This window comes from Delphinapterus leucas, unplaced genomic scaffold, assembly GCF_059928025.1.
Source record: "Delphinapterus leucas isolate spDelLeu-1000000601 "Yukka" unplaced genomic scaffold, BTC_Dleu_Yukka2 spDelLeu_asBTCV2_sq25, whole genome shotgun sequence".
Taxonomy (NCBI): domain Eukaryota; kingdom Metazoa; phylum Chordata; class Mammalia; order Artiodactyla; family Monodontidae; genus Delphinapterus; species Delphinapterus leucas.
Window position 1 is genome coordinate 685,227 of NW_028322234.1, and position 15,270 is coordinate 700,496.

General features: G+C 56.2%; 1 protein-coding gene and 1 pseudogene across 5 annotated transcripts in view; one reads left to right on the forward strand and one right to left on the reverse strand.

Moving 5' to 3' along the window:
• Positions 1 to 424: 424 nt before the first annotated feature.
• Positions 425 to 8,974, reverse strand: N4BP3 (NEDD4 binding protein 3). 4 transcript variants are annotated; one of them, XM_022564319.3, is made up of 5 exons: positions 8,714 to 8,974; positions 3,148 to 3,495; positions 2,121 to 2,636; positions 1,449 to 1,676; positions 425 to 1,324 (listed from the first exon to the last, which is right to left on the reverse strand). In XM_022564319.3, exons 2-5 carry the CDS (start codon positions 3,466 to 3,468, stop codon positions 797 to 799), a joined length of 1,593 nt encoding a protein of 530 aa, XP_022420027.1. In that variant the 5' UTR covers positions 3,469 to 3,495; positions 8,714 to 8,974; the 3' UTR covers positions 425 to 796. The 4 variants fall into 4 exon arrangements, with proteins under 4 accessions (XP_022420027.1, XP_022420024.1, XP_022420026.1 ...); XM_022564316.3 differs by having other exon boundaries at positions 3,148 to 3,498; positions 8,714 to 8,973; XM_022564318.3 differs by having other exon boundaries at positions 3,148 to 3,559; positions 8,714 to 8,973.
• LOC149743995 (glycine cleavage system H protein, mitochondrial pseudogene) overlaps positions 7,753 to 15,270 on the forward strand; it is a 57,152-nt pseudogene continuing 49,634 nt past the window's right edge. Inside the window, exon 1 of the transcript XR_016391453.1 lies at positions 7,753 to 9,351. The product of XR_016391453.1 is annotated as a glycine cleavage system H protein, mitochondrial pseudogene (transcript). The remainder of the gene's footprint in view (positions 9,352 to 15,270) is intronic.

Consider the following 15,270-nt stretch of genomic DNA (forward strand, 5'->3'; position numbering starts at 1 on the left):
GGTATGTTCTGGGAGGGGCAAGGCCCCTCCTGGAGGCTTAAGGTTCTCCAGCAGAAGCTGTGTTAGGCCGGCCCCACATCCAGCTGGGCCTGGGAACCTGGGGCCCAGCCTTTCCAAAAAGAGGACGTCGTTTCATGTTATAGCAATACCTTGGCTGACTTGCCTTCTGAAAAGTCTCACTGATGCTAAAGAAAGGAATTTCATCCCACATGGCAGCTAAGGAACTCTGTGGTGCCAGGGCAAGGATTCCTCCAGTCCCCAACGTGCATGTCCAGCAGCTGCACACAGAGGCACAAGGCATACCCTCCCCACTGACCATGAACATGGTGGAGCTACAGCCTGGGACAACAGCCCTAACCCTGACCATCCACGATCCTCTGGACTCAGGTCAGGGACAGGCCCAACATCATCACCTGGTGCCTCCTCGTAGAAAATGTGATTTTATTCTGGGGAGGCCAATGTTCCCATCCCAGCCTCCCTCCCTCACACTGGCCCTTTTGCATCACAGGGCTCTTCACTCCCAAACCTCCTTTCCTGGGCCATACCTACTTCAGGGAGCAGGGCTGGGTTCTGCCTGGGCATTCCTCAGCCAGTAGGGCCTTGCCCTGGCTCCTGCTGCTGGCACCCATCCAGCCCACAGTCCCACTGGATCCCTCCTCTCAGCGAGCCTCTCCATCTTTGGCTGGTTACAGCAGATTCTGCCCCAGACCAATGTAAGGAAGGAGCTGGCCGTCTCAGTGGGCTTGTGCAAGCCATCTTCTGACAGTGCTTCTGCTGTCAGCTCACTCCGCTGGCCTCAGATCTTGGAGGACTCAAGCCGAGGGCTCCAGGGCGCGAGGGGCTCCCGCAGTGCCCGCAGCTCCTGTTCCAGCACCTGGTTGCGGCGGTACATGTCCATGTAGCCCCCCTGGATCTCCCGCTGGTAGCGCAGCACCCGCTCCTTCTCCTCCTGCCATATCCGCCGCTCCTGCTCAAAGCGCAGCGCCTGCTCCTGGCCCCGGAGCCGCTCCTTCAGCAGCTCAGCCCGCAGCTGCTCGGCACCATCGCCGGCCTCACTGCCTCCTGCCTCCCCCAGCAGCCCCCTGCTCTTGCAGTCATCGGTCTCACAGCTGCCTGGGGCCTCCTCCCGAGGGGCCTGCTCCTGCAGGCTCCGCACAGCCTCTCGCAGCTGGGCCAGCTCTGCGTCCTGGGCCTGGGCTTGCACCCGGCTGCCCCGAAGTTGCGTCTTCAGGCTGAAGATCTCAGCAAGCTTCTGTGCCAGCTCAGCCTGGGCCTCCCGCAGCTGCTGCTTCAGGAGGCTAATCTCTGCTGTCTTCTGGCACACCTGAAGGGGGACAGGGATGGGCAAGAGCCAAGCAAAGCAGGGTAAGGTGGGACCAGTTGGAAGGCAGCTAGAGGATGAGATGACAGTAATGAGGGCAGGAGTTTCTGAATGCCTAGTCTCTCACCTCCCATCGGGCTTCTTCCTCTGATCGGGCACTGGGATCGGCCTCTGGGCCCAGGCCCTGCTGTGCCTGCAGCTCCTTGCGTAGGCGCCGTTGCTCCTGCTGGGCCATGAACAGCTGTAGCTGGAGGTTGCGCTCACTACGCTCGGCCTTCTGGGTCACCTCGTGCAACTGCTCCATGTATAGGCGCTTCAGCTCAGACAGCCACAGATGCTGGCGCTCCTCCAGCACCTGCCAAGAGGAAGAGGCGCCTGCCATGCCCTGATATCCACACACGGCCCTGCCTCCCGGACACCGACTGCCTGCACTCCCATGGCTGGCCCACAGATCCAACACTCCAGCTGCCTCTAACATCCTGTGCCTCAACACCACAGGGTCCAGGGTCCAATGCTCTGGCCACACATGTGCCCTAACCCACGAGGTCCTCCAGAGGTGAAGTGTCCTCAACACATGGCCCTCCCAGGGAGTCTCCCTCCCACCCAACTCCCAGCAAGGACCACCAATGCCATGACATCCCCACCACGTGGGGCTTGGGGAGAGGAGCCAAATCACCTCTCTCTTCCTTATTCTCTTGTGCCCAGAGCCATGTGGGAGAGCTGGCTGTTGACCCTCTGTTTGCCCTGTACTCTAATGCCAAGGGACAGAACAGCACACCAAGGCAGGGGCTGCTCTCACCTGTGTGAAGGGGTTGGTGCCATTCTCATCACTGAGGCCCCTCTTGAGCTCCTCGCAGGTGTCGGGCAGCACGGCCACCATGTCCTCCACAGTGGGGCAGGAGAACTCGTAGGGGGGTGGTGGTTCGGGCAAGCAGCTCAGCACAGCCTCCTTGGGACCCCGTGAGGCCCGGTCCAGGGAGCCCCCAAGGTGGTTAATGTGGCCCAGGGAGGAGCAGAAGGGGCCGGGGCCGGTGCTGGGACTGCGGCCAAAGCTGCCTCCGCTGGAGGAGTCGGACAGACTGGGCTCGGGCTCGGGGCCACCCTCATCCAGGCTGAGGGCATGCAGCAGCTGGGCACGGGCCTGGGCCTGGCTGGCCCGGGGCCCCGGGCTCAGGGGAGGGTGGCAGGCCAGCGTGTGCAGGCTGCCATTGCTGCGCCACAGCTTCTGACCCTTGTGGGCCGCCAGGCTCTGCATGGACAGGAAGCCTTTCCCGGTGCCCACTGTCGGCTTGAATACTGATGGGCGAATGTGGCACTGCCAGGAAGAGAGGGCAGGAATGAGACCCTGGGCTGACTGCTCTGCTCTGCCCTCCGATGCTCCCTCCCGCAGCCCCTGGGAATCCTCTTTGAGAACATGGGGGACATGTCACCAGGAGGCAGTGACCAAGTCTCAAGCCTGCCCATAGCAACACTTTCATGGGACTTCCCTGGTGGCGCAGTGGTTAAGACTCTGAGCTCCGATGCAAGGGGCCCCAGTTCAATCCCTGGTCAGGGAACTAGATCCCACATGCATGCTGCAACTAAGGAGGCCACCTGCCATAACTAAGGAGCCCATGTGCCGCAACTAAGGAGCCCACTTGCCGCAACTAAGGAGCCCACTTGCCGCAACTAAGACCCAGTGCAACCAAATAAATATATATTTAAAAAAAATTTACGCATGTTATTAAAAAAAAAAAAGACTGTCACATCCCATCCCAGCATCAGGGTCTCCAAGGAAGCCCCATCCCCACACTACCACAGTAGGGAGGGGCACGGCAGAGGCACACCTTGTCAAAACGACCCCGCTCAGGCAGCGAAGTCTTGCTGAAGTCACCGGCCCGAGGATGTTCCTGGTAGTAGAGGGTGGCATAGTCGGCAGGCTCGTTCCGAGGGGCCCGCTTGGTGGTCTTGCTGTCCTTCTTGGGGAGGTGCAGGTAGCTGAAGAGCTCGCGCTGGCCCAAGCTTTTCCGGAACAGCCCATCAGGCTGGCGGGAGCCCCGAGACCCTGCGAGTGCTGCCCGTAGCTCTTCAGGGGACATGTCCTGCCGTTCCAACAGGCTGCCCACGTTGCCCATGGCAATGCCAGCAGGGCCTGGGGCTGTGGCCATGAAGTTTCACCAGGGCATAGGCGGCTGCTTCTGGGGGTCGGGAGGCTCCGTCAGAGCAGGTAGGCGCTTGCTGCCCAACTCCCCTGATGCCCTAAAACCAAGTGCTTGCTCTGTGTCAGCTCCCCACCTGGCCCACCCAGGAGTGGCAGATGTGGGTTCCAGAGAGAATCCAGGACAGGATTCCTAGAGAAAGGAGTAGAGGTCCCAAGGCCACCTGTCTAGTGCTCCAGCTCTGACTAGGGGCCAGGGTATGACTGGGGTCACGGGGGACCAGGACCTGAAGCAGCAGGATAGGGGCCCCTCCCAGGACTGGGCCAGCTAAGGACTCCATCGCTGTCTGACTCTAACTTTGTTCATTCTCTTGCCAGGCACCTAATGTTGTGGGTGGACAGAGGGCACCAGGGAACCAGGGCTGGTGGCCTCAGAATTTCCATTCCTTCTTCCCTTGGGAGGGGGAAAACCCCATTCAACCCCTCTTCCTGCAGAGGGTCAGAGTTTTCCTAAGGGAAACACCTGGCACGGGTGGGGTTGGGGGCTACCGCACGAGGGATACAAACAGGAAGGGCCCGAGGGGAAGGACGGTGGGAACAATGGCCACAAGTTCCGGAACAGGTGTCCATGTTGGGGCAGTGGTGCGAGGCAGGGGAAAGGGGCAGCTGGAGCCCCTGCCAGCCCCTGTATATGCTGCCCCTCCAAAGCCCACCACCAGGCAGCGGGACCCAAATCCTGACCCAATGTGTGGAACCAATCAGTGTGTGGGCTCTGGCTTCCTCATCTGGACAATGGCCATGACAACTCTTATCACTCAGGGATGCTGGGAGGACTGGCTAAGATTAGAGGACAAAACGCCCAGTCCAGGGCCTGGCCTACAGCCAGGATCAACACAGGCTGGCTGAAGCTGAGCTTAGCTGGTAGACACGTGAATGCCGCCAGCAAGTTCCCGAGCGACCAGGTCTCCCACCTGTGCTGGGACCACACTGTGGAGGGCAGGGCCTCTCCCTAGTGCCCCGCTGGATCCAGGCCAGCACCTGGCACACAGTAGGTGCTCAGAAAGGACTTGCCAAGTGAATGAATGCCACCTTCTCTGCCTCCCACCCAGCTGTTCCCATTCATGGACAGACACCCAGCAGGCACAATGCAGCTGCCAGTCCACCCCCTCCCCCCCGCCCTGCCCCACAACCCAATATGCTTCCGGGACACTGACTCCTGCTCCAAACAATGGTTAGGAGGTTCCATCTTCCTCAACCATTTCCAGGTTTTGTGTTTGTAGAACACAAAGCTCACAGGGAGTGGGAAGGAGGGAGGGGGGTGGAAGGGCACAGCCCTGCCCCCACACCCTGTGGCCCTCAATCTCACCCCGGGCAAAAGCAACCTTCCCAACCCTCCCCTACCAGCCCCCAGACAGCTCAACCTCTCTGGGGGTGTCACAAGCCACACAGGGTTAAGAGAGTCATCCAGATAAGGAATGACAGGTGCTGGGCACCTACAGTGACATGGCCCTGCGTAGGGGTTTCTCGGAGCCCTGGCATATGGTTAACTATCTGGTTTTTTAGGTAAGGGCACTGGGGGCTCCGAAAGGTGAAGTGGCTTGCCCAAGGTCACAGAGCTGGTCAGAGTGAGGATGCCTGTGATTCTAGTAACACGACTGCCAAATGTCTAGTGGGAACCCAGGATGTCACCCACAGCCCAAGAGTTGGAATTGAAGCATCTTGCCCCCCAATCTGACACCCCCTCACCATGACAAGCCCACCCAGCAACAGACACTGCTGTGTCGGACAGCCCACTGAACTCCTGTCACTGCTTCTTGGGGAGGTAGACAGCAGAGAATCTGGTCTCCAGCGCACTCTCACACCATCTCTCCATGGGGCACCTCCCTTCGCCATGCCTCAGTTTCCCCACCTTTCCCCAAAGTGGGAAAGACTCTACCTGCCCTGCCATCCTTATAGGGTTGCTGTGACAGTCACAGAGATGGGGAGGTGAAAGGGCTTGTGAACTGTAAACCTGGTGAGAGCATGGTGGCTGGGATGGTGGCAGTGGTGCCAAATATGCCCACTTTATCCCAAACACACAGTGCCTCACGTTCTGCTGGCCAGAGCCTCATTTCCTATCTCAGGGAGCAATAACCAACACTCCATAATCCCCACGAAGGGTCTCAGGTCCAGGGGAGAGGCAGCCATGGGCCAAAACAGCACATACACCACACACATACGGCAGTCCAGTCAGTGCCACCAGCGGCACGTAAGTTCCTCCGTTAGAGGACACAGAGAGGATCCAACAGCAGACACAGTCACGCTCAAGGTCATCCACACAGCACTGATCACCTTCCAGACACACATAACACACGAATACATATTGTCCTCCCTAGCCCCAAGGCTGCTAGATGTAGGGGAGTGTATGTGTGTGTGTGTGTGTGTGTGTGTGCGCACGCACACACACACACACACACACACACACACACACACACACAGGACCGGCTTTTCTCCACAAGTGAGTTGAGCAATTTGAAATAACTATGGAGCTAGATGGAGGGGCAAAAACAGCCCTTCCCTTTGTCTTTCCCTAAGGCCCCCACCCTCCACCCTCCACCCCTCCTAGATAACTTCTCTGGCTGTATTATTAGCTCCCCCAGTAGGGCCAAGGCCCCTGGCTTTTGGGAGGCTCCACCCTGCCCAGGTCTCACTCTGGGGACAGTCCTTTTTCCTAAAGGAGTCCATCCACCTCCCCTGCCTCCCCCACACCCCCAATACACACATGCCTTCCCATTGCTTGGAAGCCCAGGGACTGGTCCACTCAGGCCAGAGCAGCTGTGCAGGAGAGGATGTGTGGGGGGAGGAGGGAGGGAGAGACAGCAAGTGCCTTGCAGCCTCTCTGGGACCGCCAGAGTGAAAAACAGGGCCTCCTCATCCAAGTGCCTGGGCTTCCCCGCCCAGAACTCATTACGTGCCTGGGGACCAGAGCTCTGCACAGAGCTGAACCTCACCACCACCACCCCACCACCCTGCCAGCAAGGTTTCGGCTGGGCCACATAGGTCCTATTCTGCACAGGTCCCGGTTGGCCCCAACAGGGCCCCTTTACTCCTGCTTCCACCTCCCCCTCCACCCGCTCCAAGATTAGCCAGAAACACGGAGAGCCTGGACACTGGGAGCATCTCCTTTGGACGAACCCTTGGTGGAGACAGGAGAACAGGGCTGGGGGACCACCCTGGCCATGAAGCAGAAAAAGAGAGGACACTCAGGGAGGCATCCCAGTGTCCCTTGGTGGGTGCCTTGTTGAGTCAGCCTGCTGCTGGGCCTACCAAGTGCTCACAACACACATGGGAAGGGAATATTGTCATCCCCCACTTCAGAAGAGAAAACTGAGGCCCAGGAGGTAAAACATGCCTAAGGTCATGTTCAGCTGCATAGGAAAATGTACACAGGCTCCCCACGTTTAGAAGCCTGCCCTGACCCCACTGTGCATCTCCTCTGGGGTGCACCCAGAGTACTCGGGTAGGAAGCTCCCAGTCTGGCCTTGGCTGCCTTTAGCCCCTCTTGAGCCCTGGCCCCAGGGGAGGGTCCCACCACCTGCTTCGGGATCAGCTTTGCTGAGGGGCATGACTGCAGCTGCCCCTGAGGAATGGGACTGGAATGTCCCAGCTCCAAAAGAGGGGGCAGTCAGTAAGAGGGGCCCAAGGAGGGAATGGGAGAGGCTGGCATTCCCTAGTCCCACTTCGACCTGTGAAAAGGCAGAGTCCAGCGTCTAAATGCTGCAGGAGTGATTCTTAGTATCACTATATGGTCACTTACAGTTGCACGGCACTCTACAGTTTTTATCAGCCCTTTTGTTTCATCATCTCATCTCCACGACAGCCTCATGGAGGCGGGGAAGACAGTAGTTACCCTTACCCCATCTTACAGCTAGGGAAACTGAGGCCCAGAAAGAGGTGAGCTGCCTAAGATCCCACACGAAGAGCAATCCCAACTCCCCAGGCAAGGCCCTCTCTTCTGCTCCAGGCTGTCCCAGCCAGGGGTTACCAGCTGCCCTCCATGGGCACACACTGCTGTGTATTATATCTGCTCAACTCCCCACACTCGCAAGGGCCCCTGCAACCAAGTTGGTTTGGATCTCAGTCCCCTCAGCCGGTAATCCCCCCTGCTTGCCCCTGGGTCAGGAAGAAATAGTGGAAGCACGGCTGCATTTGGACTCTGAGCCCTGGAAGCTGCTAGCTCTATAGGCGGTGGCGGGAGCAGGCTGGCTGCATTCATTCAGTCTCGCACATACACACCCACACACAGCCAGCCGATAGAGAAGCCCTGCCTAAGAGGGCTCTGGGAGGAGGCCGATCACCAGGCCCAGGATAGCCTCCTGCCTCTGTCCCTCCCTAGGCCGGGCAGGGAGCACCGAGGCCGAGGGACAGGCTGAGCTCCTGGTGCAAGTGAGGAGAGCCCCGATCTGCTCGTGGAGGCGGGGAGATTGCTGGGTGGGAGATGACAGGTCCCAGTCCTTTTTCTGGACGCAGTCAGGGCCCCGATTTCCGCCCGGCCCCAGGCGGGCCCTCACTTTGGCCAAAGGTTGTGGCCAGACTGGGATGGTGCTCAAGACCTGGGAGCGTCCCCTATTCATGGGATCCCTGGCAGCAGGCTGGCAGCTGCTGCTCGTACAGGGTAGGGGGTTAGTGGAGGAAGTGGGTACCCCGGAGGGGGCGGGAGAGGGCAGGAGAGGGGTCTCGTGGGTAAGGTGGAGGGGCAGGCGAGGTTGGCATCTCCATGGAATTTCCCCGGGGAAGGCTGTGGCCGAGGCGAGGGCTCCCCCAGAACTGCGGGAGGTCCTCCAGCTACCTGAGGGGCGGAAGGGGATGTCTCTTCCAGGCTCCTCTCTAAGGCTTGCCCCGAGCGGATAGCCTGGGGGCGGGGAAGCCGAGGTCAGACTCCAGCGCCAAGGGCACCTGCCCCACCCCAGCGGTGGTGCAGGGGTCCCAGGAGCTGCCCCAAGGAAAGCGCGTTTGCAGCGTAACCTGCCGCCCGCCCTCCCAGCAGAGCGTCCCTGCTCGCGGACGGTCCCCGATCCCGCACCTCGGTGCTTCGGTATCTGGAAGCAAGGGGTACCTGGGCGCACACTGCATCTTGCCACCCTTGCTCACTTCTCAGACGTGAACCTCGGCCGGCGTAGGGCTCCGGCTTGGCCAAGGTCGCCGGGTAAGCTAGACCTCGGCGGCCGGCCCCACCCCCCCGAGTCCGGCCCCAGGCCGCTACGCGCCCCACTCACCATGCCGGCTCCGCTCTGTACCTCTCGCGCGCTGCAGCTCCCTTGCGCGGACTTGAACCTTCCCTCCAGGGCGCCGGCTCCAGCAGAGACTGCGAACCAGGATGGAGCGGCCAGGCGGCAGGCGCCGGAAAAACGCGGGCGTGCGTGCGCCGAAGCCGGATTGGCGAGGGACGGACGCCAATTCGTTCGGCAGCGCTCCCTAGCCTTCCCCAGAGGCGGAGGGAAAACCCGGCCTGACTCACTGGCTCACTGCCGGCCCACAGCCAGGCCCAGGCCCCCGGATGTGGGGGGCGGGGACACGGGCCACCCCCGCCCACTGCGTGCCAACCTGAGCCCCGCCCGGGCTCTCGGCTCCAGCCTAACCCAGCCTGCCGAGATCCCGCGCGGCGGTGGCGCCTGAGCTCCCTGCTGGTTGCGCTGTGTGCCGCGGCCGCCCGGCGTGCGCCAGCTCGGACCCGGGCCAGTCCGCAGCCCGAAACGTGGCCGATGCTCCCAGAGGGCGCCCAGCCCGTCCCGCTCCTCCGCTGCCGTCTCCTCTCCTCCTTCCTCGCTCGCCCGTCTCGGTTTCCAGAACCCGACAGCTTCGGAAGAGGCGCGTTCCGTCCATCACCTCCTTGATTCTCGCCGCCTCCTCTTAGGTAAGCAGTATTATTCCCTTTTGAAGGCTGAGCAAAACAGTACTCCGAGAGGTGTGGAGACATTTACCCAAGGTTAATGGGTAACCACAGAGTTGATGTGGTTACAATAATAAATAATAAATGCCAGCAGCCTCAGTGAAACACAAAACAAAACAAAACAACAAAAGAAGGTGGGGGCTTCCCTGGTGGCGCAGTGGTTGAAGAGTCCGCCGGCCGATGCAGGAGACACGGGTTCGTGCCCCGGTTCGGGAAGATCCCCCATGCCGCGGAGCGGCTGGGCCCGTGAGCCATGGCCGCTGAGCCTGCGCGTCCGGAGCTTGTGCTCCGCAACGGGAGAGGCCACAACAGTGAGAGGCCCGCGTACCGCAAAAAAAAAAAAAAAAAAAAGAAGGTAAGAAGGTGGGCTGGGCAGGAACCAGGCCTCTGTCCCCCTCTACCTGCTTGCCTGGACAGCGTGGGAGAGGCCAGAGTGGGCGGGGCTGGGGGTTGTATGCAGTGAACTTTGCTCACCTTCCTGGGCTCACAGGGCAGATACCTCTGCCTGGGCCACCTGCCCCCAGATTTGGCATCCCTGTGGAGTTGGCTCAGGAGCCACACTGCCCAGATGTCAAGGGGCAAGGCACTTAATGTCTGGGGCCAGGGAAGGGAAAGAAGCTCCCTGGGTGCACCCACTTCCTGAATCGGCTGGCCTTGGACAACTTCATTTCTTTCTGTACACCTTGGTCTTCTCATCTCAAAAAGGGGATCATAATTTGGCTGGGAGGATTAAATGAAGTATCATCTGTGAAGCACATGCGCAGCACAGTATCTTGGCAGATAGTAGGCATCTGTAAATGTCAGTTTGTCCTTCTCCTTTTTATGGGGAAGGTTGATCAGAAGGTCAGAATGCTTGCCACAGAGCCTGACTTAAAGTGGCTGGGAAGGCTGTTAACCCGCACCCAGCACGCGCTCACATTGTCTTGGGTCAGTTTCCCTGGGCTGGGTAGTATGTGCATCCATGCTACTTGTGAGTGGCCAAGACTGTAAAACCCTGGAGCCACCAATGGAGGCTTGGAATTTTCCCCTTCTCTCTGGCTGCCACCTCTGGCCTCATCACCTTTCTCCTTGAGTTTTGCAGCAGTCTGCCTGGGCTCCCTACTGCCTGCTCTTGGCCTTTCCCCACTCTGCCCTGGAGGGCACTTTCCAGCCTATGCATTATGTCTCCACTCTCCTCTGCTTGAGAGGTGGCGTCCCATCTTCAGGACTGGTCCGACAGCTCCTTCAGGCCCAGCTCTGGTCCCTGCCTCACAGACCTCTGTGCTGGGGACTGCCTCAGTGTCCTCATCTGTGAGTGCTTGTTGTTGGGAAAATCCATTAAGGGCATCCACTGTGCCCAAGGCCCCTCCTCCCACCGCCAAGGCAAAACCATTCCCCCATCCTCTGTCACTGGGGCAGTGCTTGATGCAGTGCATTGGCACTTGTGGGTCATCTGGCAGTCATCCCCAGGAGACAGCGAGTTCTGAGCCTCCAGTCCATGTCCCCCAGTGCCTCCCCAAACCTGACGGTTGACCATGCTCAGCTCGAACCCACCATCTGCAAAAAAGCCACTTCATGATTGCTTTCTAACCAGGAGGAAGAGGATGAAGAAAGGCAGCCCTGGCTCTAATCCTGAGTCTGTAACTTCCTGGTGACCTCTCTGAACCTCAGTTTCTTCACTTGTAAACAGGCAGAACCAGGTCATAAATGAAATGGCTTAACCCATGGGAAAGAACCTGGCACTTACAGAGGCTTCACAGCTGTGTGGCCCCCGCCCACCCGCTCTTCACTCATTGCCCTCCTTTGTCCTCTCTAGTCCACTGGGGCCAGGCCCTAGCCCGAGGGTGAAGGGAGGAGGGAGGAGAGCTGGCCATTCCTGGAGAGGCAGCAACTGAGATTTCAGACCACAGCAAGAGCAGGCTAACAGGTAACTCCTGGTACCCGCTGTAGCTTCTGCCAGGTCCAAGATTGTTCTAAACCTGAGAGCTGTGTCACGACCAGGGCATTGTGGCTGTCGGGATGGAGGGAGTAGGACCCTGCTCACCTGCCTGCACCCCACGCCCTGGGCTGAAAGTGGACTCCTGGGACCTGGACTCCCCTCCTTGAGTCACTCGTGCTGGGGAGGAGCCTGAGTTCACCTCTCTTGCCCTCCCTGCCCACCCTCCCCTGGTGACCTGGAGCAGCCTCAGGCAAACAGGAGGTGGAAGCTGAGAGCTGCCTGGGCTTGCTCTGGGGCAGAGAGCTCAGATCTGCAGGAGGCAGCAGGACTGCAGTGTGAAAGCTCCCCAGAAGTCCAGGGTGCCTGGCCAGCCCACTGGCCCCACAGCCAGGCCCAGGCCCAGCTGCCACCCAGGGTGGTAGCAGGGAACCTTGCCCTGGAACTTGTGAGACCTGGGCTCCAGTCCCTTGGTTATAGTGATTTATGGGTGGCAGGCAGTGGAGAAGTATGGAAGGGAGGGGGAAGGATTGAGAGAAGTCTGGGGAAGTCCATCGCAAGATGAAAGCATTGTGGAGATCGGTGCCCCAATATAAATGTACCTAATACTGAACTGCACACTTGAAGATAGTTAAGATGGTAAATTGTGTGACGTGTATTTTACCACAATTAGAATTTTTTTTTTTTTTTTTTTTTTGCGGTACGCAGGCCTCTCACTGTTGTGGCCTCTCCCGTTGCGGAGCACAGGCTCCGGACGCACAGGCTTAGCGGCCATGGCTCATGGGCCCAGCCGCTCCGCGGCATGTGTGATCTTCCCGGACCGGGGCACGAACCCATGTCCCCTGCATCGGCAGACGGACTCTCAACCACTGCGCCACCAGGGAAGCCCAATGAGTCTTTTCTTGCAGGGGCACATCACCTTGTCCTACCCAGTCACACCAGGCAGGCTGTGTGGCTGGGGGCCCTGGGCTGCAGTATAAAACCTTTAGCATGGAAGCAGGTTAATGGTGGGATCATGGTCTCCTAGACTGTCTCCCCACAGCAGGTGTGGGGTATGGTCAAATGCATACGTGAACAAGTGGATGAACTTACTCTTCAAAAATTGGGTTAGTGCGATTCTGGAATTTAGCATCAGGGGACCTGCACTCACCTTGAGTCTGGGCCTTTATTAACTGTATGACCTTTAACCTGCTCTAGACCTTAATTTCCTTATTTGTAACATGGTAACATCTCCGAAAGCCTGGTTTAGAATAAAACCACATGTCTGACATGATCTTATTTATGTGGAGCGTAGAACATCACCCCGTGCAAGATAAGGGACAGGCAGAAAATACACCAGAAATGTTAACAGTCAGTGTTTCTGGGTGATTTGTTTTTAGATTTAATTTTGAAATAGTTTTGGTCTTAGAGAAAAGTTACAAAAATAGTGGAGTTTGCTTATACCCTTGACTCAGCCTCCACTCATGTTAATGTCAAACATAACCAGGTACAGTGTTGACAACTGAGAAGTTAACATCAATTCGGTACTGTAAATTGTGGACTTCATTTGCATTCAACCAGTTTTTCTCCTAATGCCCCCTTTCTGGTTCAGGATCCAGCCCAGCACCCCACAAGGCATTTAGTTGTCATGTCTTCTTAGTCTCCTCCAGGCTCTGACATTTCCTTAATCCTTCCTCATCTTTTGTGACCTCACTTTTTGAAGAGCACTGGCCAGGTGTGTTGTAGAATATCCTCAGCTTGTGTTTATCTGAGGCTGAGCAGCATGGGGAAGGGTACCACAGAGATGTGTGCCTTCTCAGTGCGTGTCAGGGGCTATAAGATATTAGTGTATCTCCTTACTGGTGACTGTGCGAAGACCTTAGAACACTTAAATTCCAGTTACTACCCTTTGATTTCCGAGGTACTGTTCTCTGTATAACTGAAGACTTTTTAAAAAAAATGTATTTATTTATTTATTTATTTAGGCTGCGCCGGGTCTTAATTGCGGCATGCGGACTTCTTGGTTGCAGCATGTGGACTTCTTAGTTGCAGCATGTGGACTCTTAGTTGCGGCATGCATGTGGGATCTAGTTCCCCGATCAGGGATCAAACCCGGGGCCCCTGCATTGGGAGCATGGAGTCTTACCCACGGGACCACCAGGGAAGTCCCTCCACAGACTTTATTATTCTTTCACTCAGCCAATCTTCAGTTCGATTGACCCCCGTATTTACCATGGTCTTTGTCCTTCATTCCTTCCTGCATCCATGATCTGCCATCTCAGATAATTTTCCTTCTCTCTGCAGAACAGCCTTTAGAATTCCTTCAATGTATAATGGTCTCCTGGTGGCATACTCTCTCAGTTTTTTATGACAATGTGTATATTTAATGTTTCTTCTTAAAGGATAGTGTCTCTGTGTATAGAATTCTAAGTTGGCACTAGTTTTCTTTTTAGTACATTGAAGCTATTGTTCAGCCATCTGCTGGCTTCCATTTTTGCTCTTGAGGAGCCAGATGTAGTCGAATATTGTGAATCAGTCAGGTTTTGCTAGAGTATGATGCAGTAACAAACAGCCCCTGAATCTCCTTGGTTTGCAACAACATAGGTTTGTTTCTAGCTTCATTTCCATGTCCTGCAAGTGTTGGCTGCAGCTCCTACCTGGGACATGCTAGTCTCCTAGCAGAGGGAAAAGAACCATGGCAAAATCATGTGATGGTTTGTAAAGCTTTTGCTGAGAAGTGGTGGCACATGTCGTTTATCCACACATGTTATTGGCCAATGCCTGACTTCAGCAGGGTGGAAAAATAATAACCTCCCATGGGGATTGGTGGCAAATACAGTTGACCTTCCATATCCAAGGGTTTTGCATCTGTGGATTCAACCAACCATAGAAGAAAAATATTTGGAAAAAACTCCAGGAACTTCTACAAGCAAAACTTGAATTTGCTCTGTGCCTGCCTACTATTTACTTAGCATTTACATTGTATTAAGTACTATAAGTAATCTAAAGATGATTTAAAGTATATGGGAGGATGTGTGTAGGTTATATGCAAATTCTACACCATTTTATATAAGGGACTTGAGCATCTTAGAACCAATCCCCTGTGGATACTGAGGGATGACTGTAATTGGGGACAGTAATGCTATCTACCACACTGTGGCTTCTTTGAAGAGTTCTGTAGCACTTACGGTACACCCAGGAAAATATAAACTATGTTTGTTTTTTCAAACAAAGGGAATATAATACACAAGGTGGATTGTTTACACAGATTTTTGAAGGCTGCAAGAGCAAAAGAGGATGCTGAGTTTACCCAGATATTCGTAATTACAGGAAGCAGCTGCCACCCATTGGCCTGGGAGGATAAAAGGGAAGAGGCAGGGTTAGCAGGACCTATGGGCTTGGAGGAGGACCTGCAGCTGGGACTCTGACCATAAGAAGGGCCCTGCTGACTTGGGCTATTACCTGGGAGGGGGTTTGGTGTGGCTGGTGCTGGGAGCGTTGAAAGGAGCTGGGGCTGCTGAAGCGAAGGTACAGGAAGGAATCCCCTTCTCCCACCTGTTAATCTCCCTTTAGTGCCTCCCATTGGCCGAACGGAACAGAAAGTCAGCTGGCAAGGGGGCCTGGGAAATATGGTTTTCAGACCCTCGCCCCAACATCACAGAGGAGGTTACGGAAGGGTGGGCTGAGACCTGAGAGACAAGAGGTAAATAACCAGCATTATTACCTGTTTTCCTCTGGATTCTTTTACTATTTTTCTATTTGTCTTTGATTTTCTACATTTTCACTATGTTGGGTCAAGTCATGGATTTCTTTTTATTTATTCTGGTTGGGATCCATTTGAGTTCTCAAATCTGTAGATTAATATCTTCCATCCGTTCTGGAATATTCTCAACCCATCTTTTTTAAAAAATTTATTTATTTTATTTTTGGCTGTGTTGGGTCTTCATTGCTGCGCATGGGCTTTCTATAGTTGTGGTGAGTGGGGGCTA